Raw genomic sequence first — 14,497 nt, forward strand, 5'->3', positions numbered from 1 at the left:
GCTTTGTTCGCCATAAGTTGGCAGGGTATGCTCAGACGTGAGTCCCTTGCTCACTTTGCCACTGGATTCAAGCAAGCCTGGCTGAAGACGGCTGAAATGCCAGAAACCGGTCCTAGGAAGCTTGTTTCCGGTCCAGGGAAGGCATGGCTTGGCAGTTCGGGCTGGACTGTTCCCATGAGGCACAGGGTCAGACTGATTTGCATATGGCCATGTCTGAACTGGGGTGGCAGAGTGGGCTAAAGAACGGTGATGGATCAAACCCAGATCTGTTGACTGGGTGTGAGTGTTTGATTGGTTCTGATGCTCCGTCCATCACCACCCCCTTTTGTACCGCTTTGTTCGCCATAAGTTGGCAGGGTATGCTCAGACGTGAGTCCCTTGCTCACTTTGCCACTGGATTCAAGCAAGCCTGGCTGAAGACGGCTGAAATGCCAGAAACCGGTCCTAGGAAGCTTGTTTCCGGTCCAGGGAAGGCATGGCTTGGCAGTTCGGGCTGGACTGTTCCCATGAGGCACAGGGTCAGACTGATTTGCATATGGCCATGTCTGAACTGGGGTGGCGGAGTGGGCTAAAGAACGGTGATGGATCAAACCCAGATCTGTTGACTGGGTGTGAGTGTTTGATTGGTTCTGATGCTCCGTCCATCACCACCCCCTTTTGTACCGCTTTGTTCGCCATAAGTTGGCAGGGTATGCTCAGACGTGAGTCCCTTGCTCACTTTGCCACTGGATTCAAGCAAGCCTGGCTGAAGACGGCTGAAATGCCAGAAACCGGTCCTAGGAAGCTTGTTTCCGGTCCAGGGAAGGCATGGCTTGGCAGTTCGGGCTGGACTGTTCCCATGAGGCACAGGGTCAGACTGATTTGCATATGGCCATGTCTGAACTGGGGTGGCAGAGTGGGCTAAAGAACGGTGATGGATCAAACCCAGATCTGTTGACTGGGTGTGAGTGTTTGATTGGTTCTGATGCTCCGTCCATCACCACCCCCTTTTGTACCGCTTTGTTCGCCATAAGTTGGCAGGGTATGCTCAGACGTGAGTCCCTTGCTCTATTTGCCACTGGATTCAAGCAAGCCTGGCTGAAGACGGCTGAAATGCCAGAAACCGGTCCTAGGAAGCTTGTTTCCGGTCCAGGGAAGGCATGGCTTGGCAGTTCGGGCTGGACTGTTCCCATGAGGCACAGGGTCAGATTGATTTGCATATGGCCATGTCTGAACTGGGGTGGCAGAGTGGGCTAAAGAACGGTGATGGATCAAACCCAGATCTGTTGACTGGGTGTGAGTGTTTGATTGGTTCTGATGCTGCGTCCATCACCACCCCCTATTGTACCGCTTTGTTCGCCATAAGTTGGCAGGGTATGCTCAGACGTGAGTCCCTTGCTCACTTTGCCACTGGATTCAAGCAAGCCTGGCTGAAGACGGCTGAAATGCCAGAAACCGGTCCTAGGGAGCTTGTTTCCGGTCCAGGGAAGGCATGGCTTGGCAGTTCGGGCTGGACTGTTCCCATGAGGCACAGGGTCAGACTGATTTGCATATGGCCATGTCTGAACTGGGGTGGCAGAGTGGGCTAAAGAACGGTGATGGATCAAACCCAGATCTGTTGACTGGGTGTGAGTGTTTGATTGGTTCTGATGCTCCGTCCATCACCACCCCCTTTTGTACCGCTTTGTTCGCCATAAGTTGGCAGGGTATGCTCAGACGTGAGTCCCTTGCTCACTTTGCCACTGGATTCAAGCAAGCCTGGCTGAAGACGGCTGAAATGCCAGAAACCGGTCCTAGGAAGCTTGTTTCCGGTCCAGGGAAGGCATGGTTTGGCAGTTCGGGCTGGACTGTTCCCATGAGGCACAGGGTCAGACTGATTTGCATATGGCCATGTCTGAACTGGGGTGGCAGAGTGGGCTAAAGAACGGTGATGGATCAAACCCAGATCTGTTGACTGGGTGTGAGTGTTTGATTGGTTCTGATGCTCCGTCCATCACCACCCCCTTTTGTACCGCTTTGTTCGCCATAAGTTGGCAGGGTATGCTCAGACGTGAGTCCCTTGCTCTATTTGCCACTGGATTCAAGCAAGCCTGGCTGAAGACGGCTGAAATGCTAGAAACCGGTCCTAGGAAGCTTGTTTCCGGTCCAGGGAAGGCATGGCTTGGCAGTTCGGGCTGGACTGTTCCCATGAGGCACAGGGTCAGATTGATTTGCATATGGCCATGTCTGAACTGGGGTGGCAGAGTGGGCTAAAGAACGGTGATGGATCAAACCCAGATCTGTTGACTGGGTGTGAGTGTTTGATTGGTTCTGATGCTCCGTCCATCACCACCCCCTTTTGTACCGCTTTGTTCGCCATAAGTTGGCAGGGTATGCTCAGACGTGAGTCCCTTGCTCACTTTGCCACTGGATTCAAGCAAGCCTGGCTGAAGACGGCTGAAATGCCAGAAACCGGTCCTAGGGAGCTTGTTTCCGGTCCAGGGAAGGCATGGCTTGGCAGTTCGGGCTGGACTGTTCCCATGAGGCACAGGGTCAGACTGATTTGCATATGGCCATGTCTGAACTGGGGTGGCAGAGTGGGCTAAAGAACGGTGATGGATCAAACCCAGATCTGTTGACTGGGTGTGAGTGTTTGATTGGTTCTGATGCTCCGTCCATCACCACCCCCTTTTGTACCGCTTTGTTCGCCATAAGTTGGCAGGGTATGCTCAGACGTGAGTCCCTTGCTCACTTTGCCACTGGATTCAAGCAAGCCTGGCTGAAGACGGCTGAAATGCCAGAAACCGGTCCTAGGAAGCTTGTTTCCGGTCCAGGGAAGGCATGGCTTGGCAGTTCGGGCTGGACTGTTCCCATGAGGCACAGGGTCAGACTGATTTGCATATGGCCATGTCTGAACTGGGGTGGCAGAGTGGGCTAAAGAACGGTGATGGATCAAACCCAGATCTGTTGACTGGGTGTGAGTGTTTGATTGGTTCTGATGCTCCGTCCATCACCACCCCCTTTTGTACCGCTTTGTTCGCCATAAGTTGGCAGGGTATGCTCAGACGTGAGTCCCTTGCTCACTTTGCCACTGGATTCAAGCAAGCCTGGCTGAAGACGGCTGAAATGCCAGAAACCGGTCCTAGGAAGCTTGTTTCCGGTTCAGGGAAGGCATGGCTTGGCAGTTCGGGCTGGACTGTTCCCATGAGGCACAGGGTCAGACTGATTTGCATATGGCCATGTCTGAACTGGGGTGGCAGAGTGGGCTAAAGAACGGTGATGGATCAAACCCAGATCTGTTGACTGGGTGTGAGTGTTTGATTGGTTCTGATGCTCCGTCCATCACCACCCCCTTTTGTACCGCTTTGTTCGCCATAAGTTGGCAGGGTATGCTCAGACGTGAGTCCCTTGCTCACTTTGCCACTGGATTCAAGCAAGCCTGGCTGAAGACGGCTGAAATGCCAGAAACCGGTCCTAGGAAGCTTGTTTCCGGTCCAGGGAAGGCATGGCTTGGCAGTTCGGGCTGGACTGTTCCCATGAGGCACAGGGTCAGACTGATTTGCATATGGCCATGTCTGAACTGGGGTGGCGGAGTGGGCTAAAGAACGGTGATGGATCAAACCCAGATCTGTTGACTGGGTGTGAGTGTTTGATTGGTTCTGATGCTCCGTCCATCACCACCCCCTTTTGTACCGCTTTGTTCGCCATAAGTTGGCAGGGTATGCTCAGACGTGAGTCCCTTGCTCACTTTGCCACTGGATTCAAGCAAGCCTGGCTGAAGACGGCTGAAATGCCAGAAACTGGTCCTAGGAAGCTTGTTTCCGGTCCAGGGAAGGCATGGCTTGGCAGTTCGGGCTGGACTGTTCCCATGAGGCACAGGGTCAGACTGATTTGCATATGGCCATGTCTGAACTGGGGTGGCAGAGTGGGCTAAAGAACGGTGATGGATCAAACCCAGATCTGTTGACTGGGTGTGAGTGTTTGATTGGTTCTGATGCTCCGTCCATCACCACCCCCTTTTGTACCCCTTTTCTCATGGGGTCTGCTGCTCTTGTGTGAGGTTCCGGGGATTTGTCCTCTGGTCTCTCTGGGGTCGGGTCGTTTGCTTCCCTTCTCTTCTGGTTTGGTCCTGCCCTTGGTGGGCTTCTCTGCCTTTTTTTCCGGGGATGACTTGGGTTGTTTTTGGTTGGGGATTCGCGTTTCTCTGGCCCTCTTGTCCCCTGGGTGTTTCTTTTCTTTCAGGCGCCTGAGTTTGACTGGCATGGGTTCTCTGTGCCTGGGTTTGGCTCATGTTGTCCGGTTCTGGCTTGCTGGCCTAGCGGCTCTTGGCCTTTCTCTTTGGGTAGCCTCCTCGCTGTTGTTTTCTTCTCGCTCAGATGGCTTGTGTGTCTGTGCTCTCCCCTTCTCTGGTTGGCTGTGGGGTGTTCTTGCTGTGGGCTGGTTGGCCTCTGTGGTTGTCGGTCTGGTCGTCTGGATGTTCTCCCGTTGTTTTGTTTGGTGCGTCCAGGATTGGTGGAGCTCCCTCTTGTTGGGGGCTCTGCCTAGGGTTTCACCGGTTCTGCCTTTTGCTTCCTGCGGTTGCTACCTTGGTGTGGTTTCCTGGGTTGGCTTCTGTTTTGTTTGGGAAGGCCGGCGGGACGGGCGGGGTTAGTGTCCCAGTTTTCTTCTGATCCTTTTTTCTGTCTGGAGATGGTTATCTCCACATAGTAATGAATGGGACGAGGACAACGGGACCCGAAGTAATGAAGATTACCGGTAAGTAATAGAGCATTACTTTCTTGCTTGTCCTTCATTGCCAGTCGTTTCATGCTAAGATAATGTTTCTCACTACCAGTGTCTCATTTACTTTTAGACAGTTTGGACTTCCTGCCTGGGAACTATATGTATGTGTGCTTGCTTCAGGCAATGTGTTAGGTGGGAAAGAGCATTCACAATGCGGTGCAACCACGTGCTGCTGTAATATTGCGGATGTTACAACAAATGCATCTTTCCAGCGCATTTATTTCCCACGCATATTGTTACAACTACATGCCTTAGATGAAAGCAGCTTTGGACTTTAAAGCCTAACACATTCCCTGCGTTTTATAGTGTGGAGTTGGAATAGTGCAATATACTACTTCAAAGTCCAGCTCTTTTCCTAAGGCATGTTGTTGTAACGATATGTGTGGTAAGGACATGCGTGGTAAAGGCATGCATTGTTCCGAGAAATGCAGCAAATACATTCACTATGGGCCACATGTATGAAAGTAGCATTTTGCGATTACCAAATAGCGATTTTTAAGAAATTTCTATTTGGTAATTGCAAAATGCGATTTACCAAAACAGACATGAAACAGCGATTCCCTAATTGTGATTTCTTAAATATCCAAAACGCAACTAGCGAATTGCTATTTGTAATAGCGGCTCCATTCATTCCTATGGGTCTCAAGGCCCATAGGTGCGAATGGTCTTGCATTACCTAAATTACGATTACTAATTGGTAATCGCAAATTTGGTAATGCAAAAGCAAGGTTGCACAGGGGCCTAAGTCCCCCCTGAAGCGCCCCCCCAAAAAAGGTACACATGTAAGGCACACGTATGCTCATGTTCACAATCAAATTGAAATCAATGGTAATAGTGTTTCCTAAATGCACAGTTCGCATTCAGGAAAGGCTTCTTACATGTACTGAATTGAAAATTGTGATTCTCAGATTTGAATTTACAATTTAGGTATTCACAAAAAATTGCGCTTACCTAAATTGCAAATCCCAATGTCTTCCATACATTCAGAAAGGTCATTTTGCATTCGCAAGTGGATGCATCCTTTGTAAATGCAGAATACTTTGATACATGTGGCCCATAGTTCCTTACCTATCCAAAAAATAAAAACAAAGAAGGCCGCCCTTCTACCCACAAAGTGTGATTGGTCCATACATACTGCATACAATGAGATAACAATATCCACAGCTTGCACAGATTTTATTGCTACTGCCCCCTCAGCTTATTTAAAAATGTGTACAACACTGACCTATCAGAATTTCCCTACTAGTACTTCCAGATTGCCCTATTGGCTAATCTAATACTGATGATTTGTCACTTACTGCAACAGAAGAGTCTTTCTTCACCCACTGTACATGCATAGCAGCACTTTAGTGGCGAAAACATTATGGGGCACAGTCGCTAAAAAGTTGCACAACAATGCTCATCAATCAAAGTATTTGAGCTGCATAACGTGAGAGGGAGAGACCAGTGCAACAACATATCGACAACGTTATGGTGCTCCTGCTCTCTTCCCAAGTGCTGGCACACAACTAAACTGCCTTGCCCCCAGCACCACCTTTGCACCACATATCTAACACAGGTTTGGTACTAGAAGGGTAGCCCTCCAATACTAAATACTATGCTTAGAAATAGTTTTAAACATTTCCCACTTTGCATGTGTGCTTGGCAGTGCAGCACATGTGAAACGTTTGTAGAATTATTTTCCTCCCCTACTTCGTATGTGTCTCACGGAGGCATATTTATTTGGTGCAAAGCTCTGTCTACAAATCTTAGTAGGTAGGACTTTGTATCCAAAGATATGGGTGGGAATATCCATGTACTAGCCATGGAATGCCCCGGTGACACAAAGTAACGCAAAGCAGTCCATAGGGGTACCTTGTGTGTTTTTAGCCAACTTTCCAGCTCAAAGTCAAATCAACAGCTTGCACCAGTTTGCATCACTTTGATGACTTTGCACTGGTGCAAAGTGTTGATAAACCCAGCAAAGAATGACTTTGATATAGACGGGAAACACTAAACATAACAGACATGGAGCATATTCTCAAGCCCCTATCGTCACAGGAACGTCACTATTTTTGACGTTCCCGTGGCGATAGGGCAAGCGTCCTATTCTCAAAGCAGCATTTACCCACTTAAGGTGTCTTAAAGCTAAAGCTAAACTTAGTGTGAAAGGGGGTGTGCAGTGGGTGTTGCTGTGAGCGTACCACCGCAACACCCATTGAGTTTGACTCTATCGCCTATTATCAAGGGTGGCGATAATAGGTGGCAGTGCCAAACTTCAAGACCTAGAAAAATCAGGTCTTAAGGTGGCTAAACGAGGAGAAAAGCTGTATTTCTTCTCGTTTTTGCTTTTTCCATGTATGCTGCATGTAGCAGCACACATGGAAAAAGCAAACTGGCATTTTCGGTTTGTTAGTGTACAGGAAGGGACACCTTCCTGTGCATTAACAAACCTCCCTGCTCGTAGACACCCTTGCGCTCTGGTGCAAGGGTGCCTGTTTTGGCGTTAAATCGTGAGACTTATAGCGCCGTCGATGGGGGAAACGCCAGGCTACACCACATCACATTCTTGTGAATAGGGCGCAGCCTGGAGGTTCCGAAGTGGCGGTGAGAGGCATTAAGCCAAGCAGGCTAACGCCTCTCACCGCCACTTCTTTGTGAATATCCCCCTTCATTTCTAAACACTGTGCTGTAATGTTTGAAACAAGCAAGTACTACAAGGAGGCAACTCACCGAGGTGCATGGACCATCCTGCATCTCACATAAGCCAACTTTGCAATGAACATAAAGTCCACCTGTGCCATTGACAAATCCCTGTAAATCGAAGTAAAATCTTCCTCTGTTGGATACCCCATCTTCTTCGACCACCGGCATCCCGTTTTGAGACAATGGACACCTGAAATACACACAAGAAAATAGTTCACCAGAAGTCGAGACAAGGCGTGGGGAGACAGCTGTCCATTTACACCGTTTCACAGTGGTACAGTTTACACATCTCTAGTATAATGCATCATATGAAGGACTATAAATATTGGCAAACATTTTACAACATTCACGTTTGCTGTTGCCCAATGCCCCTCACCACCATCCTCTATGGTCCATCCCTGCCTTATCGTTTTTCACTCGTTAATTCCGTAGACTGTTCGTGTTATCACAGCCTGTCTGGGAAACAGGCCTGTAGATATATGCAAGAGCGATGACGTGAGCAGGGCATTGGCTTGAGCATAAAAAGACCACCATTAAAAGCACATCTTAAGCTCATATGTTATTGTGCGTGAGGCTTTGAAATGGTGCTATTCATTGCAAGGCGGACGGAAACAGATAAATGTGTGTAGAATAACAAAAATCAACCATTCAACACAGATGGTCTATTGCTTTCTGCAGATGACCCACCAGTCCTCTACTGTTAAAGAGTGACTTCATGTTTGAATGAATTAAAAAAATATATGATTCAATTTGCCTCCTTTTGAAAACGTGATGGCCGGAGTTGGTTGCAATAATCAATCTGAACTATTTGATAATTTCCTCTGCACTTTTTCTATTGCATTTTTTTGTCATTTGCCTTCAACAGCGAACAGAATGAAATCATATTCAAATCTGTCTTAGCATTACCACTCTAGGGCCCACCCGTCTATAAATGCTTTCTGCAGCCGCTGTCAATAGGAGCAGAAGGGACCCCAAATCCATAATTGAGTAACATCAGTGAGGTGGCCCCATCTTGACCCCGTGAAAACTCCCTTGTCAGCAACATTAAAGGAAGTTATAATCAGTTGCTGACATTCGTGCTTAAAAGGAAATCATCAAAACTTCTGAGATTTCTGGCAAATTAATCCGTCATAGCCGGAATATTTGCAGCCTGGAGTTCAGTGATGAACAGCAGCCCTTAGCCATCATAAACATGGTGGCATTCACTTAAGAAAGAAATGGAAACATGCCACTGTAACTTTCTCGAAACATGTGCTACTACATTCAGCCTTAGAAACATATGCTGTTCACTTCTGCGTGTGTGTGTTTATAAAATGTACCACCATACATGTTACCTTTGCTACTAATGACCTCAGAAGTTCAAATTTCAAATGTTGTTTATGGCGACGATGCCCATCATGTGTAAACCATCATAGTAATGCAGAATGGGGCCAATGCCTACTCCATGAGTCAATTTATTAAAATCACAAAGAAGTCCAAATAATTGTGTGTCAGGCATACTGCATGGATTCTGGAGGATGAGTGCTGCTTTGGAAAAGTAGCTGCACCTCTGTCAAGGCATAGACGCTACAAGGTCCCTCAAGTATCCATCTTGAGTGCCCGAGCAAAGGGCGAATCTTCCTACTACCCAAGATGCCACCCTGCACTTTATATACATAAATGTGTGTGTGTGAATGGCGTGAAGTGTCTTTTTAAGAGGGCCCCAATTAGGAGGTAAAATTCACTAGAGAATGCAAATCTTTGGCAATGATAGTGATTCTTGATTGCAGATGATAGACGATAAAAAGGTTTCTTTCTAAGTATGGCACTAACACCTCTCTGAACCAGGTTTAAGAAGAATCAAGCAGGAGGAGGAGCCTAGCGCGCAACCAAGATGGACGCGTAGGCACAGGGCTCCCGAGACCCTCGCATCCTCCCACGTCTATCCTGGCTATAATCCTGCTATCTTGAAGGAATATTACTGATGATCCGAAACTGAGGTGATCCCCGTTTTCGGAACTTAAATCGGACTTTGGGAACTCGACTTATCCTGTACTCGGGAAAGAGGCCTGCTCCGTGGCGCCACCCCGGACTCGGGTTGGCACAGTCCCCGAGCTCCAATCGAACAACAACGGCTCTGGGGTCTTGGGCGGGCCCCCCCCCCCTGGTTTCACTTTCGTTTTTGACTTTCCTCTACGAGTCTGGTGGCGGGCGCTCGCAGTCGCTCTACGTTGGGACCGATCTGTGGCTGTCGAGTGGCGTTGACAAAGGGGGCTGTCCATCACTCAGGTGGACTCCCCAGGGTGATCGTTACGCCTAACAGGAATACTGGATCTGTACTCCCTGCTGAGTAATGACGACCCGGCTGGACGGTGACAAGCACAAGTCTAGAGCTACCCGGAGGGGTAGCTACGTGCAAACGGACAACATGGACCGCTGTGCCCAGCAGAAGGGGTCTCCCGGTCCGAGTGGGCTTTCAGATGCGGCCAAGGAGGGCCCGTCACCCTCAACGGAATTGACACTACAAGATGTCATGGGTGCCATCGACGCCATGAAGGCTTCGGTCGGCCAGTGATTCGACTCGCTGGCCCACAAGCTGGACACCGTGTTGATCGATGTCAACTTACTTAGGGCAGATATGTCGAAAACTAGTGAGAAGGTCAAATCACTCGATCTCACGACATCGGGCCTCAAGACGGATGTCTCTGAACTGCAGACGGAGATCTGTAGTCTGCTGGCCCTCAGCGACCTCTCTGTTAAGAGACTGGAGGATTTTGAAAGCAGGGCCCGGCGGAATAACGTGTGCATCATCGGTGTGCCGGAGAGGTCGGAGGACGGGCCGGTCGATCTCTTTGTGGAAGATCTGATCCTGAACAAACTAGCGCCGAAAGGCCTCAGCAAATTCTTTACGGTGGAGCGGGCACACAGAGTTCCGGGGGGCCGGCCGAGGCCTGGGGCCCCACCGCGACCTATCATTGCCAGGATCTTCAACTTCAGGGACCGTGACGCAATCCTGCAGGCCTCCCGTGTGCATGGCCCGAAGAAGTATGACAATGCGGACATCAGTTTCTATCCTGACTTTACACAATCGGTGCAAAAACAGCGAATGGGATTTATGACTGTCAAGCGGGGGCTGAGGGACATGGGCTTGAAGTACTCTGTGCTTTTCCCGGCCAAGCTACGCATTGAACTGGAGGAACGGACTCATTTTTTCGACCGGCCCGAGGTGGTTGAGGACTGGCTTGACACTTTGCACCGTCGGCGCGGCGGGGAGGAACGAGCCGAGGATGAGGGTGGTGGATCAGCGGACCAAGTGTGAATGACTGGTGGTTCCTAGACAATTTTGTGTTCACCTCCGACTTGGGTTTGATGTATTGTTTTTCTTTTCTAGGATTGTATTACCTTTCCTTCATCATTGGGAGGCTGCGGGGTATCTGGTGAGATTCTTCCTCCTCGGGGGTTTTTCTTTCTTTCCGTAGAGTAGGTTCATGTCGGGGCGACAGGCACACTGTGAGTTGGGGTGGCTTAATGGTCTTGTGCAGGGGTGCAGGGTGGGGGGTGTGTAACGGGAGTTGGGGGGGTGGCGGTAGGGGAGTTGTTTTTGTGTGGCGTTTGTTTTGTACCAGGCAATCAGTGTGCTCTTTTTTGCTCTCAACGTGGGTGGGGTGACCGTTGTTGTGGAAATGGGGGGTAGGGGATTGCGCATTTTAACATGGAATGTCAATGGTTTGGGGGACCGATTGAAGCGAGGGGTGGTGCTACAATATCTGAAACGTCTCTCTCCCGATGTGGTTCTGTTGCAGGAGATGCATTTGGTGGGACACTCATGCCATGCTATGAATAGAAGGGGCTACCGTTTGGTGGCCCACTCTGGTTTTACTACCGGCTCCAGAAGGGTGGGCATTTTGGTTCGATCCTCTCTTCCGCTGGAAATTGATGAGGTGATGCACGACGACCGGGGGCGTTACGTGGTGTTGGTAGGCCGGTGGGAAGGACGGACTTTGTGTTTGGTTTCAGTGTATGTCCCCCCGGGGTTGCAAACCACCACCTTTGCGGACTTGGGAGGGCTGCTGCTTGGTCTCCCGGAGGGCCTCTTGCTGGTGGGTGGTGACTTCAACTCTGTGGTATCGGGTAGAGAGGATCGGCACCCTCCCAGAGACCTCCCCGGGGCGCGCTCTTGGCTGGGTGGCTTTATCGACACTATGGGGCTTGTGGACTGTTGGAGATCAATGCATCCGGGGCTTGCCCAATTTACATTTCACTCTGGCGCCCACGGCTCCTTATCTAGATTGGACTATGTGCTGATGCCGGCCACCCAAGCTCAAATGATTGGGGAGGTCAGGCATCTGGCTCGTGGCATCTCTGATCATTCCCCGGTCCTGCTACACTTAGATGTGGTCTTGGGGGCAGAGGGGAGGGTGGCCCCGATTAATCCCTGGTATTTGCATGACCCCACTACTCGTGCCCTTTTGGTTAAGTCTCTTGACCGTTATTTTGTGGAAAATCAACGTTCAGTCTCATCGGCCGTAACGTTGTGGGAGGCTTTCAAGGTGGTCATCCGTGGGCAGGCCCTATCCTTGATCTCCCTTGCTAAGAGACGTAAAACTGAGGAGGTGGTACGCCTGGAGTCTGACATAACTGACCTGGAAAAGGATCTCGGGCGGGGGGTCACACGGGACAAACTCCATGCCCTTTGCCTTAAACAATCGGATTATAGGGCGTTGGTTATGGATGCGGCCAAGCTCGCTAGTAGGGAACAACAGGGGCGCTTGTATGATGTTGGTGACAAGGCTGGAAAGTTGATTGCATGGCTGGAGAGGAGAGAGCGAGCGAGTCATGTGGTCCCGGTGATTGTGCGTGCTGATGGTGTGAGTGTTACGGATCCGGGGGAGATTGTGGGCTGCTTTGCGGACCATTTGCGTGACGTCTACTCTCCGGTCTCGGAGAGGCCGGAAGACGACTCATGTCAACTGCTACGAGATATTGCATTGCCGTGCCTTTCGGTCGATGATAAAGAACTGCTGGACGCGGCGTTGACGAACGATGAGATAGCATCGGCGATTCGCTCGGTCCGTTCAGGAAAGGCTCTCGGCCCTAACGGCCTTCCGATCGAGCTTTACAAGCTTCGTCCAGATAGGTTGGCACCTTATCTCCCCGAGATGTTTCTTGCATCCCGAGAGGCCGGCGCCCTTCCACGTGATCAACGTCTAGCGACCATTGTGGTGATCCATAAAGAGGGCAAGCCGCGTGATTGCTGTGCGTCTTATAGGCCTATCTCACTCCTAAACACTGAACCTAAGATTCTCGCTAAAGTGCCCGCTAATCGTTTGATTAAAGTCATTAGTGACCTGGTACATCCGGACCAGTCTGGTTTTATTCCGCACCGCAACACCGCGCTGAACCTGCGGCGCCTCCACGGAGTCCTCGCGAGAGTTGATACTATTCAGGAGCCCGCCATTTTGGCGTCCTTAGACGCCACGATGGCGTTCGACACGTTGGAGTGGTCGTATCTCTGGGCGGCGCTGGCTAGGTTTGGTTTTGGACCTGGGTTCATTGGATGGGTGAAGTTGTTATACGTGGAGCCACTGGCGCAGGTGGTGGTGAATGGTAGAGTTTCTACCCCCTTTTTGCTTGGGAGGGGCACGCGACAGGGTTGCCCCCTGTCCCCGCTTCTTTTTGCTCTCGCGTTGGAGCCCCTGGCGGCGTGGCTCCGGTGGGAACCCTCCATGACGGGTATTCGGTGGACACCGACGTTTGAGGATCGCGTGTCACTCTACGCAGATGATATCTTGCTCTATCTCACCTCCCCGCGGAAATCGTTGATAGTGTTATTTGATGTATTGAACTCTTTCGGTCGCAATTCAGGGCTTGTCATTAATTGGGTGAAATCCTGTGTTTATGTGCTGGTTGGCGACCCCCCTCTTCTCCCTCGTGGCTGTCCGATTCAGATTTCACATTCTGGATTTAAATATCTCGGTATCCACGTGTCCCCCGATCCGGCGGTCCGTTATGCTCTGAATCTGTTGCCCCCGCTCCAGCGGCTGCGGGCTGATGTTGCTAGTTGGCGTAGGCTCCCGCTATCGCCGCTTGGCCGGGCAGCCTTATTCAAAATGATGTCTCTTCCACGCTTCTTGTACGCATTGCAGAATACGCTGGACGTGGTGCCCGCCCGATATTTTAGTGAGGTAGAGAGCTTACAGAGGCAACTAGTTTGGGATGGGAGACCGCGCATCGCTCTCGCTAAATTGACCCTTCCGTGGTATGACGGTGGCATAGCTCTCCCTGATATTAAAAGGTATTATTGGGCGTCCCAGTTGGTGGCGGTGAATCATGGGACATATGGCCCGGCGGCGAACCCTGCATATGAGATGGATAAGCTACTGTTGCCGGGCAGAGATTTCAATAGGGCGCTTTATTCTACGAAGGGAAGCACTAAATTGACAGGTCCTACGAAAAATGCGGTGCGCTCCTGGCACTGCGCCACCGCTGCTACGGGATGGACGGGCCGTCTGTCTCGTGCGACTCCACTGTATGCGTCGGATGCGTTGGGTGGTTTATGGCGTACTAAAGGCTTTGAGAAGTGGGATTTTATCGGAATTAGTCGTGTGGGGGATCTCTGGACGAAGGGCGCTTTTAAATCGTTTGAAGCTCTTCAGACGAAATATAAGCTGAGCGATAGGGAGTTCTTTCGCTATGCGCAGATGCACCATGCGCTACTTTCCGCTTTTCCGAATCCTGCAGTATCCCTGAAGCCTCCCCGTTGGAAGATCGTTTGCTTGATGGTTACCTGCCAGAGAGTACTATTTCCCTGATCTACAAGAAACTGATCAACACTCGAGCGAACCTTCTCACACATTTGCGAGAGGTCTGGGTCGCTGATGGCCTAGAGTTGGATGATGAGGACTGGGTCGCGGCCATAGCCTCCTCGAGGGAGGTTGCTATACCGGCTCGCCTTCAATTTGTGCAGTTAAAGATACTACATAGGGTCTATGTCACCGGTCCCCGCTTGCTTCACATGGGTTACACAAGTGATGGTTTATGTCGGCGTGGTTGTGGCCTGCTTGGTACTTTTCTCCATATTCTGTGGGAGTGT

At 50.4% G+C, this 14,497-nt stretch overlaps 1 protein-coding gene and 1 long non-coding RNA gene across 2 annotated transcripts in view; one reads left to right on the forward strand and one right to left on the reverse strand.

The window, feature by feature from the left end:
- Positions 1–14,497, reverse strand: part of LOC146809268 (uncharacterized) — a 186,347-nt gene that overhangs the window by 117,915 nt on the left and 53,935 nt on the right. The window contains exon 6 of the mRNA XM_085616086.1: positions 7,453–7,615. Within this exon, the coding sequence (XP_085472212.1) occupies positions 7,453–7,615 (163 nt within the window). The remainder of the gene's footprint in view (positions 1–7,452; positions 7,616–14,497) is intronic.
- The window catches only part of LOC146809269 (uncharacterized), a 253,678-nt gene that overhangs the window by 49,956 nt on the left and 189,225 nt on the right, over positions 1–14,497 (forward strand). The gene's annotated exons all lie outside the window — the stretch shown is intronic.

This window comes from Triturus cristatus, chromosome 7 (assembly GCF_964204655.1).
Source record: "Triturus cristatus chromosome 7, aTriCri1.1, whole genome shotgun sequence".
Lineage (NCBI taxonomy): Eukaryota > Metazoa > Chordata > Amphibia > Caudata > Salamandridae > Triturus > Triturus cristatus.